This window comes from Monodelphis domestica, chromosome 4 (genome assembly GCF_027887165.1).
Source record: "Monodelphis domestica isolate mMonDom1 chromosome 4, mMonDom1.pri, whole genome shotgun sequence".
Taxonomy (NCBI): domain Eukaryota; kingdom Metazoa; phylum Chordata; class Mammalia; order Didelphimorphia; family Didelphidae; genus Monodelphis; species Monodelphis domestica.
The window spans coordinates 264423348-264450971 of NC_077230.1; the positions used below are offsets into that span (position 1 = coordinate 264423348).

Genomic DNA, 27624 nt, shown 5'->3' on the forward strand with positions numbered 1-27624 from the left:
ATATCAGTAACAAATGTCGGGACAGAGCCACTAACCGGCCCACTTCCTTTTCCGCCTCCCCAGGGACACCTTCAACAACATGCTTCTCAGATTTAATAAGGCTCTTTTGTCCGTTAACTACGTGTTCTCACCTCTCCACAGGGAGGAGAGCGGCCTAGGAGGGAAGATCGGAGTCACCCTTGGAGCGGCCTAAGGGATTCACAGTCGACCCCTGGCGGCCACACCGAGCACGGCCACGGCTTCCTCCTGGCCGGCTTAGCGTAGTGAGGAAGCGAGGAGAACTGGAAGGGGGAACAAGGAAAGAGTAGAAGCTTTTGGAGAAAGGAGCAGGATGGAGAAGAGCCATAAAACTATTGAATAAACTTTCGCAAGGCAACCCCCAATTAACCGGAAAGGATAGGCTCACGCTTCCATATACTGGATGCCTCCGCGACTTCCGCTTCGGTTCCCGCCCCGTCAGCGGCCTTCCTCCCCAACGATTGGCTGTTGCTTTTAGTCATATGACGCCTTCCGTTAAGCGCCCCCCCCGCCTTCTTGTTTTTCTTTTCCGGTATAAGAGAGTCGAGTTGTTCCCAAACTCTATGGTTTTCGGTTCCCGCCGCGGAGAGTTGTGGGAAAGAGGCGGAGTAATGGTGCTGGCCTAACATCGGAGGGCTGTGGGACCCCAATTCTACCGAAGTAAGTGACGCCGGCTCTTGATCCTGGTGGCTCTTTGGTGGGGAAAAAGGTTTTTGGGTGGTGGAGGTAGGAGCAGGAGAAAGGTAGGGAAGTTAACGGGAAGAACTAAGCCGTACGGGCATAAGGGATCTGGGTTCTGGTTTGAAGATAGGGCCCTGGTTCAGGCTGCTGTTTGTCGGGTCTTTTGCCTTTGCTGTCAAAAGGTTCTCGCTCCATCCCCTGGCGGACTCCGGCCACACCTGAAACCTACCCTTTTCTGATTTCTGGTTGTATTTTGTCAAGTCATTCTCCTTTGCACAGCCCCTTTGGGAAGTGCCTCTCCACCCCACCCCTTAGAGTGTAAGCTCCCCGAGGGCGGGCTTTGTGGTACCTTCCTTTGTACTCTAGAAGCCTGGGTTGCTCGAATCTGGTATTATAAAGAGCAGGCAAATTCATTGTCTGACTAGTGGAGGAACAGATAATTTCCAGATACCGGAGAGTTGTTGGAAAATAATTACCTCCTACCCCTCATAGCATCGAACTTCACGTTTTAGTAACTGCAGAGTAGCGATAAGAAGTATATTATGAAAACTTTTATCCCAGGATTTGAATATTAAGAAGAAGAATTTGGCCTATTCACCTAAACTATGAGGTTTAGCACAGGGCAAACATTTTTGCCAAACTTTACAGTGGAGCTTGTATAACTTTCAGTTTTCCCTTGCTTTTTTTCCCCCCTTTTATTTTATTTTAATTCTCACCGCTCTAGAATCAATTCTGTATTGGTTCCAAGGCAGAAAAGCAGTAAGGGTTAGGCGATGGGGGTTAAGTGACTTGCCCATGGTCACACAGCTAGGAAGTGTATGAGGCACTATTTGAACCCCAAACCTCCCCTTTCTATGCCTGGCTCACAATCTACTAAGCCACTTATCTGCCCCATCTCCCCTCTTTTTCCTTTTGAGGTTCCTAAGATACTTTTGTGGATGTAGTTTGTTTTTCAGTCATTCACAGAGTCTTGATAAGAATACTGACTTTGGAATTAGCTGATTTGGATTCAGGTACAGACTGTCCCTTTGTGGCCTTGAGAAATTCACTTAAATATTTTGGGCTTCTTCTTTTCCTGAATGTTCTGTCAAGCACTTTCCATTTCTAAATCTGATGACCATAATAAACACAATCCCACTTGCTCAGGTTTGGTAAGAATCAAACAATGTACATAAAAATAATAATTTCTTCACCTTTCTATGACTCTTAATTTGCTCTCATAAGTCTTTGTTTTGGAGGAGTGTGTTTTTGGTATATTGCTCTTGTGATGTATATTTGTCAATACAGGTATCAGCAGATAAAGAGTTATTGAAATGTAGATAGTGCTGATAAATTCAGTTGAATGAATTTTGAGAGCTTCTCACATGTATGATTTTAACCCTACTTTTAAAACAGAGTTTTTCTTATGTATATATCTGTATGTGACTTATACTGTTTTTCTCTAAAGTATCGAAGATGACAACAGCGGCAAGGCCTACATTTGAACCTGCAAGAGGTGGAAGAGGAAAAGGGGAAGGTGATTTGAGTCAGCTTTCCAAGCAATATTCAAGCAGAGACCTTCCTTCTCACACAAAGATTAAATATAGGTAATAAAAACTCCCAATTTTTTTCTTGTATTAGATTTTTCTTATAAGGAAGAACTTTTGCATAGTTATGCAGTGGATTCCTCTGGTTAATAGGGTGTTTCTATATATGCATATATACCAATTATCAGAGCTTTAGTAATAAAACATAGCCAACACTAAAGTGTATTTAACATAAATTTTTACATATGAGTGTATATATACATATATACACGTGCATACCTATATCAATTACTTCTGTCAAAGCACAAACATAATAGAAATTTCTATTAGAATATCAGTTAAATTTACTTTGGAGGGTTTACTATGTGATCATAAAATTCTTTAAAGACCTTTTGTGCCATGAAATTGTATTTTTATGGACATTCTTTTCCCCTAACATTTAATTTAGATTCAAGTTTTCATTCCTGATGAATATGGCCCTACTCTACCCTATATCTACTATGATTCAAGTCTCTTTAATTAGCTTCCTTGCCCACAACCTTTAGTCCATCCTGTCAGTAGCAGAAGAACTGTCTTTCTCTTTATTATTTTCATTATTTTACTTTTTATAAAAAATCAGGGTCCAGGTATCCTGAGTACTTCACACATACATTTGGGGCATGAAGCATTGTAATGCAGTTTTAAGCTTATTATTCTCCCTTACCTATAATGTGGGTCCCTGGCTTATAATTTGAGTTTCAGGCACTCTCCCTCTCATTTTACTTATTTTACCCTTTTTTGTAAGTCAAAATAAAAAAATAGTCATTTCTGTCTAAATCTTTATCAAAAAAAGAAATTAGATTAATAAGATAATAATAGTCATTTAAATGTGATGAGTATAAAATTCTTAATGCATGTCAAGGAAAGATAAACTGAAACTTTTAAACTTGATTCCAACGGTTATAGAATAAAGGTGATACCTACAAATGCCTTGGTCTTCTCAAAGCAAGATAATTTTGAGCATAATGATAGCAAGGAGACAGATGTGACTGTTGAGATTTACTGGCATCCTAAAATTAAAGTTGAATGAGTAGAATACATTAAAAGCAATTAAAACCTACCCAGTGCCAGTTTTAATGTACCCTGTAGTAACTTTGAAATGGTCTTAACAGATTTGGAAAGTATCCCAACATAACCTTGACAATATTAATGAAAAAGACCATTACTGTAAAGTAGCTATAAAAAGAGATTCATTCATACTCCCCTTCCAAAAAGGACAAAGATTAATAGACATTCTTAAAGCATGTAATAATCAAGGCTAAAATATGTGGAAATATTTTTGGAACAAGCAGGCATTACTTCACTGGGCAACAGTCAACATCATTAGTTTTGTTGAATATAACTAAAAGTGGGTAACCTCTACTGGGATAACTACCCAAGATACAAGAATAGAATCAAAAGAAAACCATGGGAGACATCCACATGGATTCTGCCTTACCTAACACTATATTGACAAAGAAGTAGCATCAAACAGTAGCATCTACCAGATACCTAATATGCTATGACCTGATGTCTGGAATTATCTACATCAGGAACTATTGACTTTCATAAACTAACAAAATAAATCTCTATGTTACAAATATGCCAGCATATCATGGAGAACTCAACCAGTAAATTAGACTGGAATTGAACCATTGTCATCTCAAACTGTTTATCCTGATTAACTAGACATTTATTATTGATATAAAAAATAATATTTTTAGTAATTGTCATCAAACCAAATATAATCTGTAAGCTACGTGGAATGAAAGGCTTTTAAAATATGGAGATGAGGTAGAGGTTAAAAGTATGTTGAAAACATGAATTAATATATCCCCTGTTGCTTGTTTTCTATTAGAATTATACTAAGGATGCTTTTCTTGAACCTGTAGATAAGTTTATATCCCAGTACTTTTATTCAACTACAAAGAACAGTTATCAATAATTCATAGAACATTAAATATAAGAGTAATAGAATAATGATTTGTTTTAATGTCTCTATTTCAAATTATTGAAAAGATGAGAATGAGATCATTATAGTAATGATGATAGCTCATATTTGTATAAAATTTTAAATTTTATGTGATCCATCAGTTATTTGATTTAAGCCTCACAACTCTTTATGAAATGTGGTATTCCTATTTTACACATGAGGGAACTCAGACTCAAAGAGAGATTAAATGATTTGCCCATAGTTACACACTAAATGTCAGGAGTTGAAGCCAGGTATTTAATGATTCAAAGAGTAACTTTCTACACACTACAACACAATGCAGTGGACACACTGTTCCCGTCTTTGAAGATCCTCTTGCCCACCTACTTGTTCTCTTGTCCCCTGTGCTTTTCTATTTTTAAAATTCTGTTCAAGACTTCTGTCACTTTATGAGACTCTTCTAGACTTAATTCTGTTTGACTTCAACTACTAACTTCTATATTCCTTATACTGTGCATTTGTAGTTAGTTGTTTATGTTTAAGGGTTTATTAATGGTTCATGAGCATTTGTTTGTATTAGAACATTTTCCATACAGTTGGTAACAAAACATTGTTAGTCTGATGCCACTTTCAAGAAATGTAATATTTGATTACAAGTTTATAGGGAAGTGTCAGGAAATGCATCTTTAAGGAGCACAGAGTATTCCATACCTTTTTTAAAGTTAACTTTTAAATTCTAGATTTCAAATTTGAATAATCCTAGATGAAAAGTCATCATGGAACATTATATCAGATACTTATGTCATATATGAAAATTTAATACAGAAGTTTTCTCATGCTCATTATACTTAAAACTATTTTCATTTTAAAAAAATGAAATAATCCACATAGCCAATGGTTTTTATGAAGACAGATTTCCAGAAAAAGGCAATTAAATGAAATGAATGAATGATAATAAATTAGAGTTGTATCAAAACATGGAAATTGCTATCTTCTCTCTTTCTAGCTTTAGAGTTGAGCATCTATTTAATTTTTTAATGTTTCCTTGGCTTTATGATTTCTTTAGTGTGAGGTACTCTTTTCACCAATGAAGATTGCATCCTAGCTACATCTTATCCGTGCAATTCTTATTTTGTGTCTTATTTTTACAGACTAACCAAAGAAAAAATATCCAATGTTCTAGAGGACTTCCTCTGCTACTTTGAATAATTGCACCTTCCAGTACAGTATATGTGCTGTCTATCCAATATGCCTTACTCGCAATGCACAATTCACTCACTTTTCTGGTTATACATATCCTTGGTGATTTTTTTTAATGTCACATCTGAAGTTGAAATATTTTTCAGTAACACAGTGCTGACTATTGATTCAACATACAGTGATACTTCATCTATCATGGAAGTTATGTTCCAGAGACCCCCGTGATAGGTGAAAATCTATGAAGTAGTAGCATTATATTTATTTTATTTATATATATTTTAAGGCTTTATAAACCCTTCCCACTATCCTATAAACCTTTTTCACACTCTTATTAACCTACAGTCACTGAGCCAGTCAGCACCCAGGATCCAGAACACAACACTGTGGTTGGTTGCTTTTCATTCCATTAGCCAATATTGTGCTTAGATATGTGCAATGCAAAGATACAGAATTAGATTAAAAAAAGAAAAGAAAAACCTATGATACAGTGAACCTGCTATAAGTGAACCACAATATAGTGAGGGACAACTGTATTGGATTTTGACAAAATAAGCAGTTTGGAATTATTGTGAAAGTGCTATGTAGTTTCCCAGGTGTAATCTAGCCCATTCTAAGGTTTTTGGAGAGACTATTAGATTTGAAATTGGAGCACTTGCATTTTTATATCAGGTCTTCTTTAGTACCTTGGACACTAATTTCATCTGTCTTCTTTGGTTCTTAATTTTCTCATCTGCAAAATAGATTCTACTGGAAGATTGATGAGGCACTTGTAGATTCAAGAGCCTATAGAAATAATAATTGACATTTTCCTATTTTAATATTCGCAAGTTGCTATACATTTTCATTTGTGCCTTACAACAATCCTAAGATTCTATACTACAGATATTACTTTTTCATGTATCACAGATAAATAGCTTTATAGATATTAAATAAATTGGATGTTATATTGGTAAATAGTTGGTGTTGGAATTTGAATTCACCTCTTCCAGACTCCCATGTATATAATGCTTTTTCCATTCTTATTCAATTTGGGGAATATCTTATTGTTCTCTGCAGTACCTATCCAACACATAGGACTGAGAGATTTACTTAATTGGTTGCCTCCCTAACTGTGAGTATTTTTCTATTAACCAAGAAGAATGGCATAATGTGGGATAGTCTGAGCCACACACTTTCCTTATCTACCTTTTTGCCCTAATTTGCTTAATTAAATGGATTTCTTTTGAATAACTGTAATCTCATTAAGAAGATCTTATAGGAAAGCACATTATCATCTGCAGTCAGAAATTTCTGAGAAATCATTCCATCATTAGAGAATCAGTTTTCCATTTGGACTTTATGCAGGACATCTTCATGACACTGGCAAGCATTTTTGGTCAGCATCATATCGCCCTTTTTTTATGCTTTGCCAATCATTTTAATGAATGAAGTGATCATGATTTAATTTTATATGACCTTATGTGTGAGAGACATATGAAAGGCAGATATTTAAGGGTTCGCTTTGTTCTGCAGTCAAGTACCCTTTTGTAATCAAATAACATACAGTGGGATTTTTAGGGTCTCGGCATCTTATTTGTATCTCTGTGAAGATTAATCTGCTCCAAAAAAAGTCTACAAATATTCTCTTTTGTTAGTAGTCTTTATACTATTTCATATGTCATCAAAAATAAACTTAGTGAATAAATCATTCTCAAAAAGATTTTGCAAACATGAGAAATTAAGTGTAGTTAGAAATTGCTAGTATATTTTTCACCCTTTTCATGGAGGAAAATAGTCTATGATCTTTCCCATTTAAAAAAAACATATATTTTTGAGATCTGAAATATATTATCAGTCCCTGAGTGCTTTTAAAATTATTTTGCCTCTGTATAGATTTCTTCTGTAATATATTATATTTGATCAAGTTGAGCTATGCTTCTTGGCATCATAATTACCAATGCTACTTCTTCAGTTAATATATCAGGTTGTGGAGTGAGGAGTATAATCACAGTTTTTCATTTATTCCTGATTAAAATATCTTGCTATAAAAATACCAGCACATATAGTCTATTTTTTCCTTCCAGTTTCATCTGTTTTGAGCAGTTCCATATATATAAAAGATTTTAAACAAAGCCTCATATCTATTATGTAAAGCTTACATTTTAAAAAAGAACAAAATAAATTCAACATCATTTTAAACCTGTTGCTTATCTATGTCTTCTTCTGAACCTCTTGTTTTCTTTTACTCTGTGCATTTTTAAAAAAAATTGCTAAAATAACTTTTTCATCTCCTTTTTCCTCTTAAATTAAAAAACACAAAATCCTACTTTAAAACAAAAAAGTCTGGCCAGATGAAATAAGTTTTCACATTGACCAGGTCTAGAAATGAGTATCTTAGTTTTCCTCTAAATTGTCCAATTCTTTCAGGATATGGACAGCTTACTTTATCATCCTCTCCAACAGTGATTAGTCATTGCATTGATCAGATTTCTTAAGTCTTTCAAAATGTTTTTCCTTACAATATGATAGTTATTGTATAAATTATTCTAGTTCCACTTACTGCAGTTTACACCCTTAGTTCTCAGTGGCTTCCCAATGGGGGAAAAGCTTTCTATTCAAGCTTTAATTCAATGAGGCATTCTTTTCAAGTTACCTTAGGTTCTAAACCATTTCACTGGTTGTTTTGTGAACAAGTTCTGTGTTTTTGAAATCTTCATAATCCCATTTTGTTTCTCTGTTAGACAAACTACTCAGGATGCTCCTGAAGAGGTTCGCAATCGTGACTTTAGAAGAGAACTAGAAGAGAGAGAGAGAGTTGCTGCACGAGAAAAAAATAGAGATCGTCCAACTAGAGGTACCTGAATTATTTCAGATACTTGAATATGTAGGGTATTTGTCTATTATAAAATCATCATATGGTGTGAAGCTTTTTTATTCAGGTTACCTCAACAACCTTTCCATTTTAGAACTTGTTAGATAATTTGGCAAATATTCAGAGCCTATGATGTATAAAGCTTTGTGTTAGGGAATTAAGATAGGAAACCAAGACAGAAATGTCCCTGTGCTCAAGGAATAGCTAATCTGCTGGAGTTATACAATGTATATTGGAAAGAATTCAAGATAATTTGAAGAAGCAAAAAGAACACTTAACAACCGAGGGGGTCTGGAAAGGCTTTCCTGATGTGGTGGCAACTCAGTTGTGCCTTGAAGGATTTGAAAGGTGGCAATCTGAGGAGATACCAGACTAGGTTTGGGTGATGTAGCTGAGCAAATTCAGAAACAATAGATGGAACATCAAATTTGGGAACAGAATAGCTAAGTGGCACAGTGAATGCCATGTTTGGAGTCAGGAAAATTTGAGTTCAGATCTGACCTAGACTCTTCATGGCTGTGGGAATCTCAAAACAGGTCACTTAACTTCTGTCCTTCTTAGTTTCTTCAACTGTAAAATAGGTATAGAAATAGTGCCTACCTCCTAAGCTTATGAGGTTCAGTTGAGATAATTTTCCATTAGATTGTAAGCTCATCAAGGTCAGGGATTGTCTTGCCTCTTTTTGTATCCTCAGAATTTAGCATAGTATCTGGCACAAAGTAGGTGCTTAATGTTTATTGATTGTCTAAATTAATGCTCTGTGGTGGGAACATAGATTGCATGAAAGGGAATAATGTTACATTACACTAGAAAAGGGTTAGAGCCAAACTTTGGAGGCCTATAAATACAAGCCCAAGGCAATAGGAAGTCAGTGAAGGTTTTTGAACAAGTAATGATCAGATTTGTGCCTTATGATGATTACTTAGGCAGCTGTGTTGAGGATAGATTGCATAGAAACTAAAAGTGGATAAATAATTTTGGAGGCTTTAAAAAATAATTGAGGAGAGAATATGATGGCATGATATAGATTGGTGGTTTGTGTAAATGGAAAAAAGGAATTGAATGATAGAAATATTTTAAATGGTAAAATTGAAAGGACTTTATAATTGATTACATGGAACTTCAGGAGTGAGGGGAGGGAAATGGTAAGGATGATTACAAACTTTGTAGGATAGTAATACTCCCAACAAAAAAGGGAATATTTTAGGGAAGAAGTAGGTTGTAGTTAAGGGGGAAGATGATGAGTTCAGTGTTGAACATGTTGAATTTTAGTTATGAATAGTACTTCTAAGTAGAAGTATATATCCAGCAGGCAGTAGGTACTGTGAGAGTCAAGTTTGGGAACAAAATTAGGGCTATAGATTTGGAAGTCATGTATCCAGAAATGATTATTGAATCCATGAGAACAGGTGAGATGAGTGAGAGTATAAAAAGGAAAAAGGGCCCAAGGAAGAGTTGACTTCAGTAGTAGGAGATGAATAATGACACAGAAAAGAAGATACAGAGTGGTTAGACAGATGGGAGGAAAAATAGTTTAATACCACTGAAGCCAAGGTAGGAGAGCATATCCAGAAAAGAGTAATAGTGTCAAAAAACTGCAGAAAGAGGGTAACTGAAAAATCTATTAGAGAAATGCAAGTGAAAACAGTTCTGAGGTACCATCTCATACCTCTCAGATTGGCTAAAATGATAAAAGGAGGAAATAACAAATGTTGGAGGGGGTGTGGAAAAATTGGTTCCCTAATACATTGTTGGTAGAACTGTGAACTGATCCAGCCTTTTGAAGAATAATTTGGAATTATGCCTAAAGCCTTTTAAAACTGTATATGCCCTTTGACCTAGCAATACCATATAATAGGGTCTGTTTCCCAAGGTGATCAGGGAAAAAAGAAAAAGAACTTATATGTTCTAAAATATTTCTAGAAACTCTTTTTAGTGGCAAAGATTTGGAAATAGAGAGGATACCTATCTGTCCATTGGGGAATGGTTGGATAAATTGTGGTATATGACTGTGATGGAATACTACTGTGTTAAAAGAAATGATGAGTAAGTTGGTTTTAGAAGACCATTGGAAGATTTGCATGAAATAATGCATGTGAAACGAGCAGAACAATATTTTTTGAAGACTAACTGAATAACTTAAGTTTCTCAGTGTAATATGACTACTCAATTCAACTATGAAGGACTTAGGAAGAAAAATGCTATCTATCTACCTCTAGAGAAAGAACTCATACATACATATATATATATATATATATATATATATATATATATATATATATGAATGAAAATTCCTTGCAATTTTAGCAGTTGATGAGGGTTGCTGGGAGCCTTTAGGAACTGGGGGTGAGGGGGAAAGGGGTTTACTATCTAAAATTATCAAAAATTGGAATGTCTTTGGAAGTAATAACCAGGATGGTGCTTATTCACTTTATCTGATGCTTCCAGTGTCTTTGTTTCCAAGACTGTCTACTAAAATAGAAGCATCTTTGAGCATAAAGGTGCCTGGTTATGTTCCTGAACTCTGTTCTTTCTCTTTCCCTTTATTCCTTCCTTTGGGCACACTCATCTACATCACAGATGAAAGCGCACAAAGACACCACTATTATTCCTTCCTGATCCCCACCCCCACCCCAAATCAAATAGTGGTCTCAGTGTCTTCATAGGATATTGATCTGTATTTTGCACTTTTCTACATATTTTTATTTTAGCATTCCTCCTAAATTGTGAAGTCTCAACAGGCAGAGACTATCTTATTTGGTATCTCTCCAAATATATAGTATCATTAATTGAAAATAATAAAGACTTAATAAATATTTGTTGAAAGAGTGACTTGTATAGGCAGCTTGTGTCCAGAGTATAGTATCTCGGGAAGTAATCAAACTAATTTGTTTTAATTTTAGTTAGAACAGAATAAGATGGGTTTTTTTTTCCATTCATGTTTCAGTAATCTTTGTGATTTTTTTCCCCTAGAGCACACAACCTCATCATCTGTGTCTAAAAAACCTCGGTTAGATCAGATTCCTGCTGCCAACCTTGATGCAGATGATCCCCTAACAGATGTATGTATTCTTTTTGACTTCATTTCAGTATTCAGAATTGTTTTAAGTTCCACATTTTCTAGGAATATTTATTTCTGTGCATTTGCCTGAAAATAATATATACATATTTTTATTTTTTGCTTTTCAAACATTTAGCCTTTAAATAATTACAAAATGTTTTCCAACACTTTGAAATGAAAATGTTTCTATGAGTCTTGACTGCCAGAACCTCCAGCGGTTATAATTTTTTTTAATAATTTTTTTCCTAAGAGGCATAGGAGGAAAATTCAGTTTCCCATTGCCTTTCTTTCAGGTTAGTCTTTATAGAAACAAAATGTGAAGGTTACCAGTTATAGTCCCGCATGAAACAAAGGTTCTACAGCCTAGCATACTTTACTTCATTCTTTCAAACTTCTCAAGTTATACCTGGGATCACTGGAGTATTCTCTTTGATGTCTTGAACTCTATTTTTTTAAGTACCTGATAGTCTTTTGTGGGGGTAGACCTAAGGTATTTTTTAAAATTTGCCTTTGAATTATATTAAAAAATAAATTGGAATCTAAATCTATGCATGCATACAATATTATAATTCGTTTGCCTTGCTGTTTAAATAGTTGTCCACATAACATGGTAGAAAAGTCTCCTAGGTGGTCTATCAAGGATAATTTGGAATAAAGAGCATATTTCAACATTCACTCAAGATAGCCAAGATTGAGTTACTAACTGATTAAAAGCACATGGAACAATTTTACTGAAGTGTTTAAAGATGGTTTGAGATCGTAAACTCTTTTGCTTTGCTTCTGAGAATTCAGAAGCCCTTTTTTGGCTTTTGATTATACTTGTCTTATATAATTCCTAGCTTAGGGCTATTTAAGCTACTTAAAAATTACTTTGGCTCTTCTTGGTCTTACATATTTTCATTTTGTGTTGGGTTTTGCTCTTAATTTTCAGACTTTAGTTGTATAAACAGTTGTAGTTGTTGGGATAAGAATGTTTTCAATTGTTTGGTGCCTTTTGCCATATAGGGAATTACCATTTTTTTTCTAATGTTAAACTTGCTGTAATTATAATCATTAATAGTTTAAGAATTTCAGTAATTCTGAGGGTGTTTATTATTGCTCAGACATTGAGTCCATGTTTCTTTTCTAAAAAAATTAAGATTTTTCTCACTGATGTGATGCAAAGCAGATCTGTCAGTTCTGTTTTTCATTCCCATTTTCTTAAATGACATCTATTTTTAGGAAGATGATGAAGATGAAGATTTTGAGGAAGAAAGTGATGATGATGACACTGCAGCTCTATTGGCAGAACTAGAAAAAATAAAAAAAGAAAGAGCTGAAGAACAAGCTCGAAAGGTACAGATTTCTTCAGCTTCATTTCCCCACCCCACCCCATCATAGATTTTTAAAAATTGCTGATTTAAACAAGATCATATCATCACATTTTTTAGGAATTCTATTCTGCTGTGATTATGGATTAGAGCAGCTGTTGATTTATAAATCTGATGGTTAGTTTCACATCATAAGTCCCTGTAGTGAAATTAGAAATTCTTGCTAGTTTAGTGCTGATACTATTAGAAAGACCATCTCAGTTCAGAGTTCCTATGATTCTAGTCAGTTGTTGAGAGACTTATTCAATTAAACAGTTAACACATTTATTAAAGTGCTTACTAAAGTGGTACTGAAGACATTTCGTTTTGCACTTGGGATACAAAGTCCAACATAGTCCCTCTTCTCAAGAATCTCATATTCTGTTGTGAGGTACAACATGTAAACAAACAAGTAAACACAAGGTAATTTAATAATGAAGAGAAATTTTTAAATCTTTTAAACTTTATTATTTTTAAATTAATATCTACTTCTAGCTTTTGTTTTTTATAACCTTCATTTCCTAAAAAATTTATTCATCATTCTGAGAATCATTTCTTATAACAAATTGGAACAATGAATATATTGTCTGACTTGATTTTTACTGAGTTTTTCTTTTTTAAATAAGTATTTACTTGTATCCTTTTTTTTTTCATATCACCATGTTTTTCCCCATTTCACTTGTTCTCACCATCTTCCTGCTGGAGAGCCAGCCATTCCATACAACAGTTAGTAATATTTTTAAGGAAAAAGTCAGTATAACTGATCAATACAATGCCAAAGGCTGAAAATATGTGCAACACTGATGGACCTCACACTTCTGCAAAGATGTGATTTGGGAGTGACTTCTTATAGCTCCTCTTTTGAGCTATGCTTGTTCTTTATAATTTTTCAGTATTCACTTTTGATTTTGTGGGTAATTCTTCCATTCACATCATTGTCACCATTATGTATATTGTTTTCTTGGCTCTTTTTACTTCAGACCACATCAGTTCATGTTGGTCCTTCTGTTCTATATTCATCACATTCATCATTTCTTACATCATAATAATATTCTCATTACTTAAATGTATCAGTTTGTTTAGCCATTTCCCAAACAATGGATATCTATTTTTGGATTTTTTTTTTTGCTAGCACAAAAAGTTCTAAAAATATTTTGGAATGTATGAGTAGTTTCTTGAAATTTCAGGATTTTATTTGCATTTCTTTTAATTGTGATTCAGAGCAGAAGTGTCAAATGCACAGCCACCTATACTCCTGAATTCACACAAATTAGATTAAGACATATTTAGGAAAGTATTAAATAAAGACACAGCAAAACAAGGATAATAATATTTCTATATGGTTTTCCAAGACAATATGCAGCTTGTAGGCATTTTTATGTATGGCTTAGTGGATTATTAACAGTTTGCATTTCTTTTGAGAACTATTTGTTCATACTGTTTGACATCTATTAGAGAATGGCTTTTGGTCTTATTTATACATTTATTTGTTAACTTGGATGAAAAACTTAGAGAAATTTGTTTCAAAGATTTTTTTCTCCACTTAACTTTCTTAATCCTAGGTTTATTGTTTCTGTCTGTGCAGAATCTTCACAGTTTCATTCAAAGTCATCAATTTATCTTTTGTAATTGCCTCTATCTCTTATTTGGTTAAGAATGTATTTCCTACCAGGAACTATGAAAGATTTATGATCTGCTTCTTCATTTTTTTTATAGTATGATCCTCAATACTTAAGGTTATGTATTAATTTAGGATGTATTTAGACTATGGTATAAATTGTTGGTCTAAGTCCAGTTTCTGTCAGATTGCTTTCCAATTTTTCAGCAGTCTTCATCAGACAGAATTCCCTTCTATGCAATTTATTACCCTCTCCTTTATTGAACATGAGCTCTTGAGCTCCCTTGCCCTTGATTCTCCCTTTCCTGGTCTGTTCCATTGATCCAGCTCTCTACTTCTAAACCAATACTATATGGTTTGGATGACTACCTTTCCAAAATAGAACTTTAGGTAAGAACGCTCTTTTCTCTTCCTTACCTCCCTTCATCATTGCCTTTGATATTTTAAATAAACTTTCCCATCATTTCATCAAGTTCCCAAAATTATCTCTTTGATAATTTGGTATAGGATTAAAAGTAAAAATTGACTTTGGTAATGTCGTTCTTTTTGTTATATTGGCATGATCCAGCCATGAGCACTGAATATTATTCTAGTTATTTAAGTCATTATTTATTTAAGGAACATTTTTTAGTTGAACCTATACAAGTCTTTTGTATACTTTGGTAGTCTGATCTTCAGATACTTTATGCATTTTCTAGTTATTTGGAATAGGCTTTTCCTTTCTACTATTGCCTCTTAGATTTTTATTATTATATTAAAATTAGTTGATTTTTGCAGGTTTATTTTGTAGCCTGAGACTTTGTTAGAGGTATCAATTGTTTTTCTTTTTTGAAAATTTTATTTAATTAGTCAATTTAGAATATTTTTCTTTCGTTACAAGTCATGTTATTTCCCTCCCCTCCCCTATCCCTTCCATAGCCAACTCACATTTCCACTGGGTTTTTATATGTGTCATTGATCAAGAGCTATTTCCATATTATTGATATTTACACTAGGGTGATCATTTAGAGTCTACATCCCCAATCATATCCCCATCAACCCATGTGATCAAGCAATTGTTTTTCTTCTGTGTTTCTGCTCCCACAGTTCTTCCTTTGGATGTGAATAATGTTCTTTCTCATAAATCTCTGAATTATTCTGGATCATTGCATTGCTACTACATTCGATTGTACCATAGTGTATCAGTCTTTGTGTACAATGTTCTCCTGGTTCTGCTCCTTTCACTCTGCATCAATTCCTAAAGGTCATTCCAGTTCACACGGAATTCCTCCAGTTCATTATTCATTTGAGCACAATAGTATTCCATCACCAACATATACCACAATTTGTTCAGCCATTCCCCAATTGAAAGGCATCCCCTCATTTTCCAATTTTTTGCTACCACAAAGAGCGTAGCTATGAATATTCTTGTACAAGTCTTTTTTCTTATTATCTCTTTGGGGTACAAACCCAGCAGTGCTATGACTGGATCAAAGGGCAGACAGTCTTTTAGCACCCTTTGGGCAGTTCCAAATTGCCCTCCAAAATGGTTGGATCAATTCACAACTCCACCAACAATGTATTAATGTCCCAATTTTGCCATATCCCCTCCAACATTCATTACTTTCCTTTGCTGTCATGTTAGCCAATCTGCTGGGTGTGAGGTGATACCTCAGAGTTGTTTTGCTTTGAATTTCTCTGATTATAAGAGATTTAGAACACTTTTTATGTGCTTATTAATAGTTTTGAAATCTTAATCTGAAAATTACCTATTTGTGTCCCTTGCCCATTTATCAACTGGGTAATGTGCTTGTTTTTTTGTACAATTGATTTAGCTCTTTATAAATTTGAGTAATTAGACCTTTGTCAGAGATTTTTGTTATAAAGATTGTTTCCCATTTATTGCTTCCCTTCTTATTTTGGTTGCATTGGTTTTCTTTGTACAAAACCTTTTTTAATTTAATATAATCAAAATTATTTATTTTACATTTTATAATTTTTTCTAACTCTTGCTTAGTTTTAAAATCTTTCCTTTCCCAAAGATCTGACAAGTATACTACTCTGTGTTCTCCTAATTTACTTATAGTTTCTTTCTATTCAAGTCTTTCAACCATTCTGAATTTATCTTGGTGTAGGGTATGAGATGTTGATCCAAACCCCCTCTCTCCCATATTGTCTTCCAATTTTCCCAGCAGTTTTTGTCAAATAGTGGATTTTTGTCCCAAAAGCTGGGATCTTTGTGTTTATCATAGACAGTCTTGCTGAGGTCACTTACCCCAAGTCTATTCCACTGATCCTCCTTTCTGTCTTTTAGCCAGTACCATATTGTTTTGATGACCACTTCTTTATAGTATAGTTTGAGAGCTGGTACTGCTAGGCACCCCTCCTTCACATTTTTTCCCATTATTTCCCTGGATATCCTTGATCTTTTGTTCTTCCAAATGAACTTTGTTATGGTTTTTTTCTAATTCAGTAAAAAAGTTTCTTGGTAGTTCGATGGGTATGGCACTAAATAAGTAAATAAGTTTGGGTAGAATTGTTATTTTTATTATGTTAGCTCATCCTACCCATGAGCAATTAATGTTTAGATCTCGTTTTAATTGTGTGGAAATGTTTTTTAGTTGTGTTCATATAGTTCCTATGTTTGTCTTGGCAGATAGATTCCTAAGTATTTTATATTGTCTAGGGCGATTTTAAATGGAATTTCTTTCTAATTCTTGCTGCTGAGATGTGTTGAAAATATATAGAAATGCTGATGACTTAAGTGGGTTTATTTTGTATCCTGCAACTTTGCTAATGTTGTTGGTTATTTCCACTAGCTTTTTAGTTGATACTCTTAAGATTCTTTAAATAGGCCATCATATCATCTGCAAAGAGTGATCACTTGGTCTCCTCATGGCCAATTTTAATACCTTCAATTTCTTTTTCTTCTCTAATTGCTACTGCTAGTGTTTCTAGTACAATGTTAAATAATAGAGGTGATAATGGGCATCCTTTTCAGGCACTCCTGATCTTATTGGGAAGGCTTCTAGTTTATCCCCATTGCAGATGATGTTTGCTGATGGTTTTAGATATATACTGTTTATTATTTTTAGGAAAGGCTCTTCTATTCCTATACTTCCTAGTATTTTCAATAGGAATGAGTGTTGTATTTTGTCAAAGGCTTTTTCTGCATCTATTGAGATAATTATGTGATTTTGGTTGGTTTGCTTGGTCAATTAAGTGAATGGTTTTCCTAATATTGAACTATCCTTGCATTATGTAAAAGTTAAAATTAAATCTCAATAATAAAATATTATATTTTAGGAGATTTATTAAATGATCATTAGAAATCAAGGAATAAAGAGGATACAAAATAAAGACCACATGCTCATGGCCTGTTGAAAATCCCATTCACCCTGAGCCATCGAGCCAAGATGCCAAAAAGAGCGGGACCCTCCATGTCCCTGCCTAATATCCCCTGTCTACAGGAAGTATGTAATGACAGGAAGTCAGTGGGAATATAATTCTTTTTTAGGGTAACAGATTTTCAGTTTTGCATTTTCCCCTGAGATCCGTGGAAGACTGGTCTCTCCAATGGATCTTGTAAATATAACCAACTTTTAAATGACAATAATTTGAGAATAAGAGCAAGGAGAACAAAACCAATGATTGCTAGATTTATTGATTTATTTATTTATTTAAACCAGTTAGGAGGCAGTCCCCTTCTGCTGTGGGGTGAGCCAGCCTCCCACATGGGATGGGGTCTTGGAGGTGGGACAGTGTTGGTAGAATGGTGGATTGGACAAAGCTTTCGCATTCAACCTGCAGCATAGGTTTCACAGGATAAACTGCTCCACCTTGACTGAAGCCTGGCTTTATTTTATACCCTCATGATCCCACATCTACTTGGCACACAGTTTAATTCTCAACATACATGTTTCCATAGAACCTAACAACAGACAGGAAGCATAGGGAGATAGTTAACAAAACTTTGTTGCTAAGTGCAGGATCATAGGGTAGAATCAACATGACCCAGATATAGTTTAGGGAATTCAGAGCACAGATTTGCCAGATGTTTTTATGCCTAGAAAAGAGGCTCCTATCTAAGTGGGCATATAAGAATCCTTAGGTTTAATTTTGTAAGTGGGCTCCTGTGGTAATATCCTGGGGGGACAGAGTGGGATATCTGTATTAACCCTGAAAGCATGTTGCTCTCATTTGTTTTTCCTGGGGAGAAGTAAGAATAATAATCATAGCAATTCCAATAATAAGGGTATGTTAATAAGGAAAGTCACTTGGGGGGATGGAGTTTCAGTGGGTGTTTCCATCATTCCTGGGGGCTGCTTTGCAGTCCCCAATTTCCACATGTGACCGTGTCAAACAGCGTGGTCTTGATGGCTCCCGGCACCCTTTGTCATAATCCAAAAACAAATGCATTCAACCCCACATAGCTCAAATCACCACATCCCAAAGTTTACTCTGGATCTTCTGGTGCAGTGTGCTGTTTGTGTGGCATCTTCATGGTGCCTTCTCGAAACAGTTCACTTTCTGGATGTAATCTCCCGGCCCGCGAGAGGTTGCAAGGAGAGAAGATAGAGACAGGGTAGAAGTTTTAGATCCCGCGAAGGGCGTGAATGAGCCGACTTTAGAGATGTAAATAATTGAGTCAGTAAACAATTATCATTTATAGGAGCCACAGCCTGCTCCGACCACTGGGCTATCCAGGCTATCCCACCCAATGATCTCAATTTAACACTGCACTGGTCAGAGGATAATGCTAGCTCAGATGGAAAGGAGATCAGAAACTAAAGGAGGTAGATAATGCTAGGTATTAGCATTAGAAGAAAGAGAGAGGAAGGAAGGAAGGCCTGGCCTAAAGACCAGGCCTTAGTGAGAAAGATAGAGAGGAGAGAGAAAGGGGAGAAGATGCTCCTTTGCAAACCTGTGGGTGTCCTCCAAGTGGGCGGGCTAGCTGTGGCTAGCTCATTTTATTGTCTTTGATATACAAATGAGCTCAATACATATTGAACAGTTACATGATACCTCAATGCATATGGATGAGTTACCTGGGGTATTCCCATTGGATAATGCAACTTATGACAAGGTGAAGGTGGGGTTATTATCCCCGGGAGAGTGAGACAAAGGAAAGCAAGGTTTCGCACCTAAACTTCAGCCACGCTGGCAATAAAGCTCATTGCCATGTGCAGGATGGCCTTGTGCTCACTCACAATCCTTGTCTCCCCATAATACCTATGGGCTGGACTGCTACACTGGATTTGGAGAGGTAGCATGTTTCTTAACCTAAAATTACTCTCAAAAAGAATTTAAATTTTACATTTTAGAATAATAATACATTTCTCCCCTGAAGAGGGTGTTGGAAAACACAGGGAATCACTTAGGGATGCATAGCTGAGTTATGAGGTATATGAATCAATTGATAAGAGAAATCAAAAACATCAAATGCAATCCAAAGAAAAAATGATTTCTGGATGAAATATAGACTATCAAAGTCTTATGTGTAAAAATTCTAAGTAAAAGACAAATAAATTTATAACAGGTCCTTAAATCAGAGCCCAATTAAAATAATTTCTATCCCACAAGTCCGTAGGACAAAATGGAGTAATATTTCACTTACCCATTTGCAGCCAAGACTATAGGAAGTTGGCCGTACTATAAGAGAGAAAAGGGACTAGATTATAGGAGCCAATGGGAGCCAGGATGTAGCCAGAATAATCGATATCGTGTATTTTATATAGAGTGTGTGGTAAAAGGAAGACCTGCATTTTACACATGTTAAACAGCCACAACCACAAGTCTCACACATGATTAAGTCTTTGCACTCTTTACGCAGAATGTCATCAGTCCACTTAGGATTGGTTTGGTCTCTTTGACCTTGTGCTCTATTGGCACTATGTAAGTAGCTTTGTGTTTCTTTGGCACTGTGCAATGTCTCTTTTTGTATTCCCTTCTCCTGGAATCAGACAGAATCATTAAGCAAAGTCCCATAATCTTTTTTTAACAGTCAGTGGCATCATTTTTATAGTCGAAAGCTTTTTGGGTATTCATTGACCCCATGGCAAATGTATTTTAAACTCATATTAATGCAAAATCAAAAAAGTTAAATCTTACTACTGCTGACATGTGCTTCAAATACAAAAAGGATAGAAAAAATAAAACTCATACTATATTGCACATCAAAGAAAAACAATAATAAAAGAATTTTAAAAATCAAAAATATATAGCTTACAATCATTGGCACACTGTGTCATCTAAGGAAAGGAAGAATACAAAAGTTGTTCACCAAAAAATGAAATCCATTTCCTCTTCAAACTTGGCCATGATCTACTATGTCAGTGCAAATGATTTTTACAAAGTATCAGTTTTTTATAAAGAACAATAGTACAACATGTAATGCACATTCAGAAGGTATCAAAATCCCCAAAGTTATAATAGCCCATTTAATGACAACAGCAAACAAACCCACTATCATATAGGATACACATGAGTCTGCTGTGTGACATTTAAAACAAGTTTTTCAGGTGTAGCAATGTTTCAACCTTGGCTGAGATATTTTTTTAAAAAATTGTTATTGTCATCATTACAAAAATGTGACAGAGGAGTGTAGAAAAAAACAAACCTCTGTACTGTTGATGTTGGGTCTAAATAAATGTCACCAAGAATCTAGATCATTCTGGTTAGAAGGGTAGAATAAGCAGAAGATTTACAAATGAGAGATGCTCCCTTTTGGGAGCCATCCAGGGGTACCATGCCCTGGGATCAACTTCCCAGCTCTTTTGGTATGAGACTGTTATATCCCAACCATTCACATTTTTACAAATGCGGGAGGTGGGGATTATAATTACAGTTCACTTCAGCTACTAAAATGGACCCTTTATCTCTTATTACAAATATCTCAGAGGTAAACAACATGATCAGTCAGAGTTGTTGGAAAAAATATATATATAAAAATCATGTCTAAATACCCCTTAAAACCAATTTGAGATATTTAACTCATTAAATTTTTCAAAGGTTGTTAGCCAGGTTGAGTCCATCCATCATCTATGTGACAATTAACAAATACAAAATGGAAAAAAAAAGTTGGTTTGGGGCTTTTATTATGCGTGTGTGTGTGTGTGTGTGTGTGTGTGTGTACACATATATTCAGTATAGATATAGGGGAAAAGTAACAATGTAAATTTATTCATAAAATAAATAATACATACAAAATGAATGCTATGAAATTATAATGCACAAATTTGTCCTTGTACCAGAAATAGGAGAAGACATCTAGAATGCCTTGACAAAGGGGTAGGAATAAGGTTCCCATGAATGTGTAACATTACATATGATATCAGTTGTTTTCAGTGAATTGATATGTTTTGCTGAATTTTTTTCTCCATTCCTCTTTTTAAAAATAAATTGTTGGAGCAGCTAGGTGGCCTAGTGGATTGAGAGCAAGGCCTAAAGATGGAATGTATCCTGAGTTCAAATCTAGACTCAGGCACTTCCTACCTCTGTGACCCTGGACAAGTTACTTAACCCCCAGTGCCTGGCCCTTACCACTCTTCTGCCTTGGAACCAATACACAGTATTGATTCTAAGATAGAAGGTAAGAGTTTAAAAATAAAAATAAATTGATATCAGGGGATCTGTTCTCAAGAGTGGGGAGGAACACAGGACAAAATCTAGATAATGTTAAAATAAAAATTGATTAAAAAAATAATTCTTAATATACATATAATGTAATCCAGGAACCTAGTGAGGAGTGGTAGAGATTTGGATATTTTCTTTATTGGCCTATAAAGTAGACCACCTGGATGGGAAATAGGAAACTTTTAAGTTTTTTTCACTGGTCATAAACATAACATTGAACCAAGATTCTTTTTAAAAATTAAAAAAAATTTTTATTTACCATATTTTTCCATGGTTACATGATTTATGATCCTCTCCTCCACTCCCCTCCCCAGCTCTTTCCTCTCCCATCCTGAAACTGAAAAGTAGTTATACTGGATTATACATGTATCATTTGAACCAAGATTCTTTAGAGATGGACAATTTTATCTCAACATTTGTTGGAGCTCTCTGCCAGAAACAAGAAGCTAACAATTTCTTAGCTTGTCTTAATTATAATTTTATATCCTTGTAAAGGGAAAAGAGTCAAGAGTGGAACTGCTATCTTGGATTTAATTCTTAGCAACAAGGAAGAATTGGTTGGTGTTAAAATTAGAGAAACCTTTTGGTGACATTGACAATTCTATCTTAGATTTTCTAATAGATAAGGAAAGAAAGACCAGATACAAGGATGGGAACACAGGGATAGAGGGGTATGTGAAAAGATGACAAAGAAGACATGTTCATGTTACTTTGCTTCTAGTTTCTCTGCAAGATGAATAAATTTTAGCATAGAGAAGATAGAACAAAAATGGAAAATAACGAATAGTTGAAACTCAAGATAAATAAGGAGATAAAAAGAGACTCCCTTGTTAGGGTTTGTCAAAAAGTTATTGAAAGAACTGGCACATATGATTATTGAACTGCTGTCATCTCTTCCTGAAATGTGCTGGTAATGGGGAAGATACTGAATAATGGGAGGATAGATGTCCTGATTTGTTTTGAATAGGGAATAGAATGTAGACTGTAATACAAAGCAGTGTCGAAATGCCAACAAAATTCTAGAATGTACTTATTAAATGTATTATCAAACATATGGAAAAGGAAATGGTGATCCCAAAGAATATCTTCTTGAAGCTTAGGCTTTACCAGAGTCACTTGATTTCTTTTTCTTTTTAATAGTTTCTAACATTATTCAGATCAGAAGATTGCTATAGGTATTATTGACATGGATTTCTGCAAAGCATTCAAGTCTCACATGCTATCCTTTTGGAGGCGATGAAAAGATGTTGCTGAGATCTTAGTTTTGGTAGCGTGGAAGGAAAGCTCATGGGCAGTTTTCCAAAAGAGTAATGAGCTGCTTTGGGAGAAAATTGGGGAGACTTCTCACTTGACCATCACATTTTGAGTTACTTGTATGGTTTGCTGTAGATGCTCCTCTGACCCCCACCTGACACCCAGCTCTCACTTGTGGCTCCCAGTAGCTGCTAGCATGCGGCAGGGGCCACAGCCCGGGCAATGGTTTCGACAGGCCAGCTAAACCTTGTGAGGGTAGCCATCGGGTCGTCGACCCCTGGTGAACCAGGGCTTTGCTCACCCAGCATGTGAAGACTGCTTCGGCTGAACAGACGGAAGAGACCAACAAGAAGGTTCAACGGCTGAGATGGCGATGCAGCAAGGCACTGTGGAGTGCTCAGGGCGTGTTGGAGCACAAAAGAGAACACGGCCATCCAATGCAGCTGAGGAAGTCTCCAGGTGTAACGACTTTTCGTGCCACTGGACCCAGGCTTCCAACGCCGAGAGAGTGGGACTGTCTCTGTGCATCGACTTACATAATTAATATATAGTAGACTTGAGACTTACTCTGGAAGTTTATGAAAACTTCATGTTATGATCCAGAGAACTTTATAATGATGTACTTTGGGATTACAGTAACTAAACCATCTTGGATGGAGACAGAGATAGGCTTACATTATATCAGGGTTAGTACATAGGTTTTGTTTTGGTGAAGTTGCATTGTACCCTAAGCTAAGGGATTGGAAAAGGCCTCATGTAAAAGATTGTGGTGGAAGTGTGCTTTGAAAGAAATCCTAACCCTAAGGATTTTAGGGGTAGAAGTGAGGAAGAGGAGGGAAGCACATTCAAGGGTATAGGGGTCAACCCTTGCAGCTGCTCATGTAGAATACCATGCTATATACTGGGAAAGATGCAAAGCTGAGATTAGACACAATGTTGAATTCATAGAACCTTAGTCTAGAAATGGGATATACTTTTAACACTTAGCTATGTGACTTCAGTGTGAATCTCCTTCCACTGATAAAGGTCACAGCTCATCCACACTTTATCATTTAGTGTAAATTTATTCCATGTCTTCCTATACATCCTTTATAGGAGATCCATCCAACATGTCTTCCTCTGATTCTTTTAATATCTGGCTGTGTCAGTGAAGCATTCAGAGTTTTGGTCAGTTTCGCATCCTTATTGCATGATCTGGCTAATATATCTTCGATAACTTTTTTGATGCCAGTTATGGTTACAAGTTTTTGTTAGTAACAAAGTAATGCCCACTTTTATGGGCATTACTACTACCTATTCATTTTGCAGATTAATTTGTGGCCATAAAGATTAAGTGACTTGCTCAAGGTCACAGAGCTAGTTTAGTGGAGAGTGGAACCTGGGGCTTCTGCCTTCCGGTGTAGGGAATCTGTACAGAGGAAGGTGTAATTTTCACTGAGTTAGCTTCCTACACATATTCTCCTTCTTTCCAGTCTTGCCTTCAACTCCCTAAAAGGATGTGGGAAGGTCCTAGGTCTCAGTAGTTGTGCTGATTTGTTTCAGAGGACAGGAATGAGAAAAGCAGGTGTCACACGTGAAACTAAGCAGCCTACTTAGTTACCCCCTTCTAATAGCTACTTTCTTTTGCTCCAAAAACAGAGTTGGTCCAAGAAAGAGAGCTTACCTTAGTCCTTAGATCATATTTAGGGTATTGCGATCATTTCTAGAACTCACATTGAAGGAAGGAATTTAACAAGCTGGACTGGATACAGATTAGGGTGACCAGGATGGTGAGAGGACTCTATACCCTGCCATACGAGGAGGTGGTGTATGTGGCCTGGAAAAGTGAACTTTATGACTGTCTTAAAACATTTACGGGACTGTCATGTGGAAGACTACATGTTTTTCTGGGTCCCAGACAACTGGCTTAGACAACATTACTGAGAGGCAGATACCTGCTTGATAAAAGGATTTTTCCTGGCAGGTTTTTTGTGTATGTTTTTGGTCTGGCACTGTGATTTTGTTGGAATAGGGAGAGACTGTCTTCCATTGCAGGTGAAGTGGCTGACTACCCTCAGATGATGGGTTAAAGGGATATTTGTTCAGATATAGTTTAGACTGGATGGATCTTTTGAGGTCCCTTCCAACTCTTAGTCTTTCTGATTCTCTTCTTTCTCAGTCAGAATAATCTCTCCAAACCACCCATATGTGAGAGTTTTGCCATTTAAATCATAAAATCTTTTTATATTTATGTAAGAAATGATTATCCAGAAATTACCTTGATATCCCCTTGTAATTTACAGGAACAAGAACAAAAGGCTGAAGAAGAAAGAATTCGAATGGAAAATATCCTGAGTGGAAACCCTCTCCTTAATCTCACTGGCCCCTCTCAGCCTCAGGCCAACTTCAAAGTAAAGAGGAGGTAGGAGCCTGCTTCCTTTATTCCCTGGGGTAGGGGCAGCATCCTCATTTCTCATTCTGATTGAGTAGAAGTAAAACTTAATTTGCTTTTATTCAGCTTGTGCCTGGCAAAATTGAATTCCTTTAAAAATTTCCAACTGCCCTCCATTCATGATTCCTAATGTTCAACTTCAGAGTGGTCAGTGGTGCACATTTCTTTGGTAGCCTCACTAATATTGCTTTTTCTGTAAGACTTCTTGTTTTGCTTGTCTCATTTCTAATAGACTGAGGTGGAGCTCTCATTTATTATTTATTGTGTAGAGATAGAGTGTGTAAGCACTTTGGAAGGTAGCCAATTGCTTATATATACTGTTGCATGTTAAGAGTTCATATTCTGCCTTATTCCTTCCACAGAACTCATGTTGTTTGTGTTCTGTTAGATATGTATTGCATGCCCTGCCTATCTGGCACATTCACATGGTCCCAAATTATTTAAGAGACCTAGCCAAAAGAAGCAGGCCTGCACTGCAGTTTGAATTTGTTTACCAAGTACTGACTCGGCCATATTTCATTTCTGTAGAACCTTAGTTCTTGCTTTTCAGGTGATTCGTGTAGGGACAGTTTCCTCTAACCACTCCTCACTGTCTACTATAATTAATGTTATTGATTAGCTTTTGAGACAATGTTTTTGGAGACAATATAAATCAACCATGATAAGATTAGTTCATTGTGAATTGTCAAAGAAGTATCAGGAGGCCATTAAGAGGTTTGGATTGGTTGTTTAATTGGTTGTTTAATACCCTAAATGTAATATTTTTGATAAGGCACTCTTAACATTTTTTTAATGGCCTTGACTTCTGGGCAGTTTGGTTAACCTCAGAATAATGTTTAAAACCACAATAATAAAATGTATAGAATTTCAAGGAAAACTAAATTATATTGAAATACATTTATCAAAATATTTTTAAAACTACTTCCCTTAAAACTATGATTGGTGATGTAGACTCTAAACGATCACCCTAGTACAAACATTAATAATATGGAAATAGGTCTTGATCAATGACACATGTAAAACCCAGTGGAATTGCGTGTCAGCTACAGGAGGGGATTTGGGGGAGGAGAGGGAAAGAACATGAATCATATAACCATGGAAAAATATTCTAAATTAATTAAATAAATACACTTTAAAAATAAAAGCTATTTACCCAACATTTGTATATTGCTTAGCACATGGTCGGTGCTTAATAAATTCTTAAGTCTGACTGACACAGGTTAAGAAAACCTTTACTGTAGGTGTTTCAATTAGAGTTAAACCTTTCCTTGTAAAATGAAAAAGGACATTATAAAGCATCTTACCCAAATAATTTAGTTATAGTTGGGTCACATTACATATAGGAGTATATAGAATATCTCCACATAGAGGAACCATCATGAAATTGCTAATGGTGATGTGGTTCTTATGGTGGCTACTTATATTTAGATAAAATTGAAATTTATGTTAAATGTTTTCAGGTAATTGTAATCTAAATTTTGAAGCTGTAAATGTAGTGAAATAAGATTGATTCTAAGGAATATTTACATTTATGTAAAGGAGAAATAGTTTTGGACAAAATAAAATTAACCATCAATCTGTAGATTGTACTAAGATATAAGAATCATTTAAATTCTGTTTATTGCTCATTCCAAACTGAACACTTAAAACTACTAATAATGTTTTTGTTTTTCTAACACTTTTAGGTGGGATGATGATGTTGTCTTTAAGAACTGCGCCAAAGGAGTAGATGAACTGAAAAAGGACAAAAGATTTGTAAATGATACCCTTAGATCAGAATTTCATAAGAAGTTCATGGAGAAATATATCAAATAGTACAGTTTTATGTGCTTAATTATTAAAAGGGGCTCATTCAAACATAAGGGTCATTCAGGCTTCAGTTTGGTCCAGATTTTCTTCCCATACTCTTAGTGGCTTATAAATTTCCTGCATTATAATACTTCTAAGCTACCCTTTTTTTTTGTAAGTAATATTTTATTTGATAATGGCATCCTAGATCTAGGAATTGGTTTAACCCCTTTTCCTACTGTGTTGATTTATCATTTAATAAACCATTTTGTGTTCTGTGAA

At 35.4% G+C, this 27624-nt stretch overlaps 1 protein-coding gene across 1 annotated transcript; it reads left to right on the forward strand.

The window, feature by feature from the left end:
* The first annotated feature begins 528 nt into the window (after nucleotides 1-528).
* Nucleotides 529-27624, forward strand: CWC15 (CWC15 spliceosome associated protein homolog). Its single transcript, XM_001363272.5, has 7 exons — nucleotides 529-678; nucleotides 2147-2285; nucleotides 8097-8209; nucleotides 11201-11289; nucleotides 12510-12623; nucleotides 25406-25524; nucleotides 27240-27624. The coding sequence occupies exons 2-7, from the start codon at nucleotides 2155-2157 to the stop codon at nucleotides 27367-27369; spliced, it is 696 nt and encodes a 231-aa protein (XP_001363309.1). The 5' UTR covers nucleotides 529-678; nucleotides 2147-2154; the 3' UTR covers nucleotides 27370-27624.

What these genes read in the sequence shown, in the direction of transcription:
- CWC15 (XM_001363272.5), top strand. Translation starts at nt 2,155, where the DNA reads ATGACAACAGCGGCAAGGCCTACATTTGAACCTGCAAGAGGTGGAAGA. An exon ending in CACACAAAGATTAAATATAG is followed by an intron (nt 2,286 to 8,096) that starts GTAATAAAAACT and finishes TTTCTCTGTTAG; the next exon opens with ACAAACTACTCAGGATGCTC. An exon ending in AACTTCAAAGTAAAGAGGAG is followed by an intron (nt 25,525 to 27,239) that starts GTAGGAGCCTGC and finishes TAACACTTTTAG; the next exon opens with GTGGGATGATGATGTTGTCT.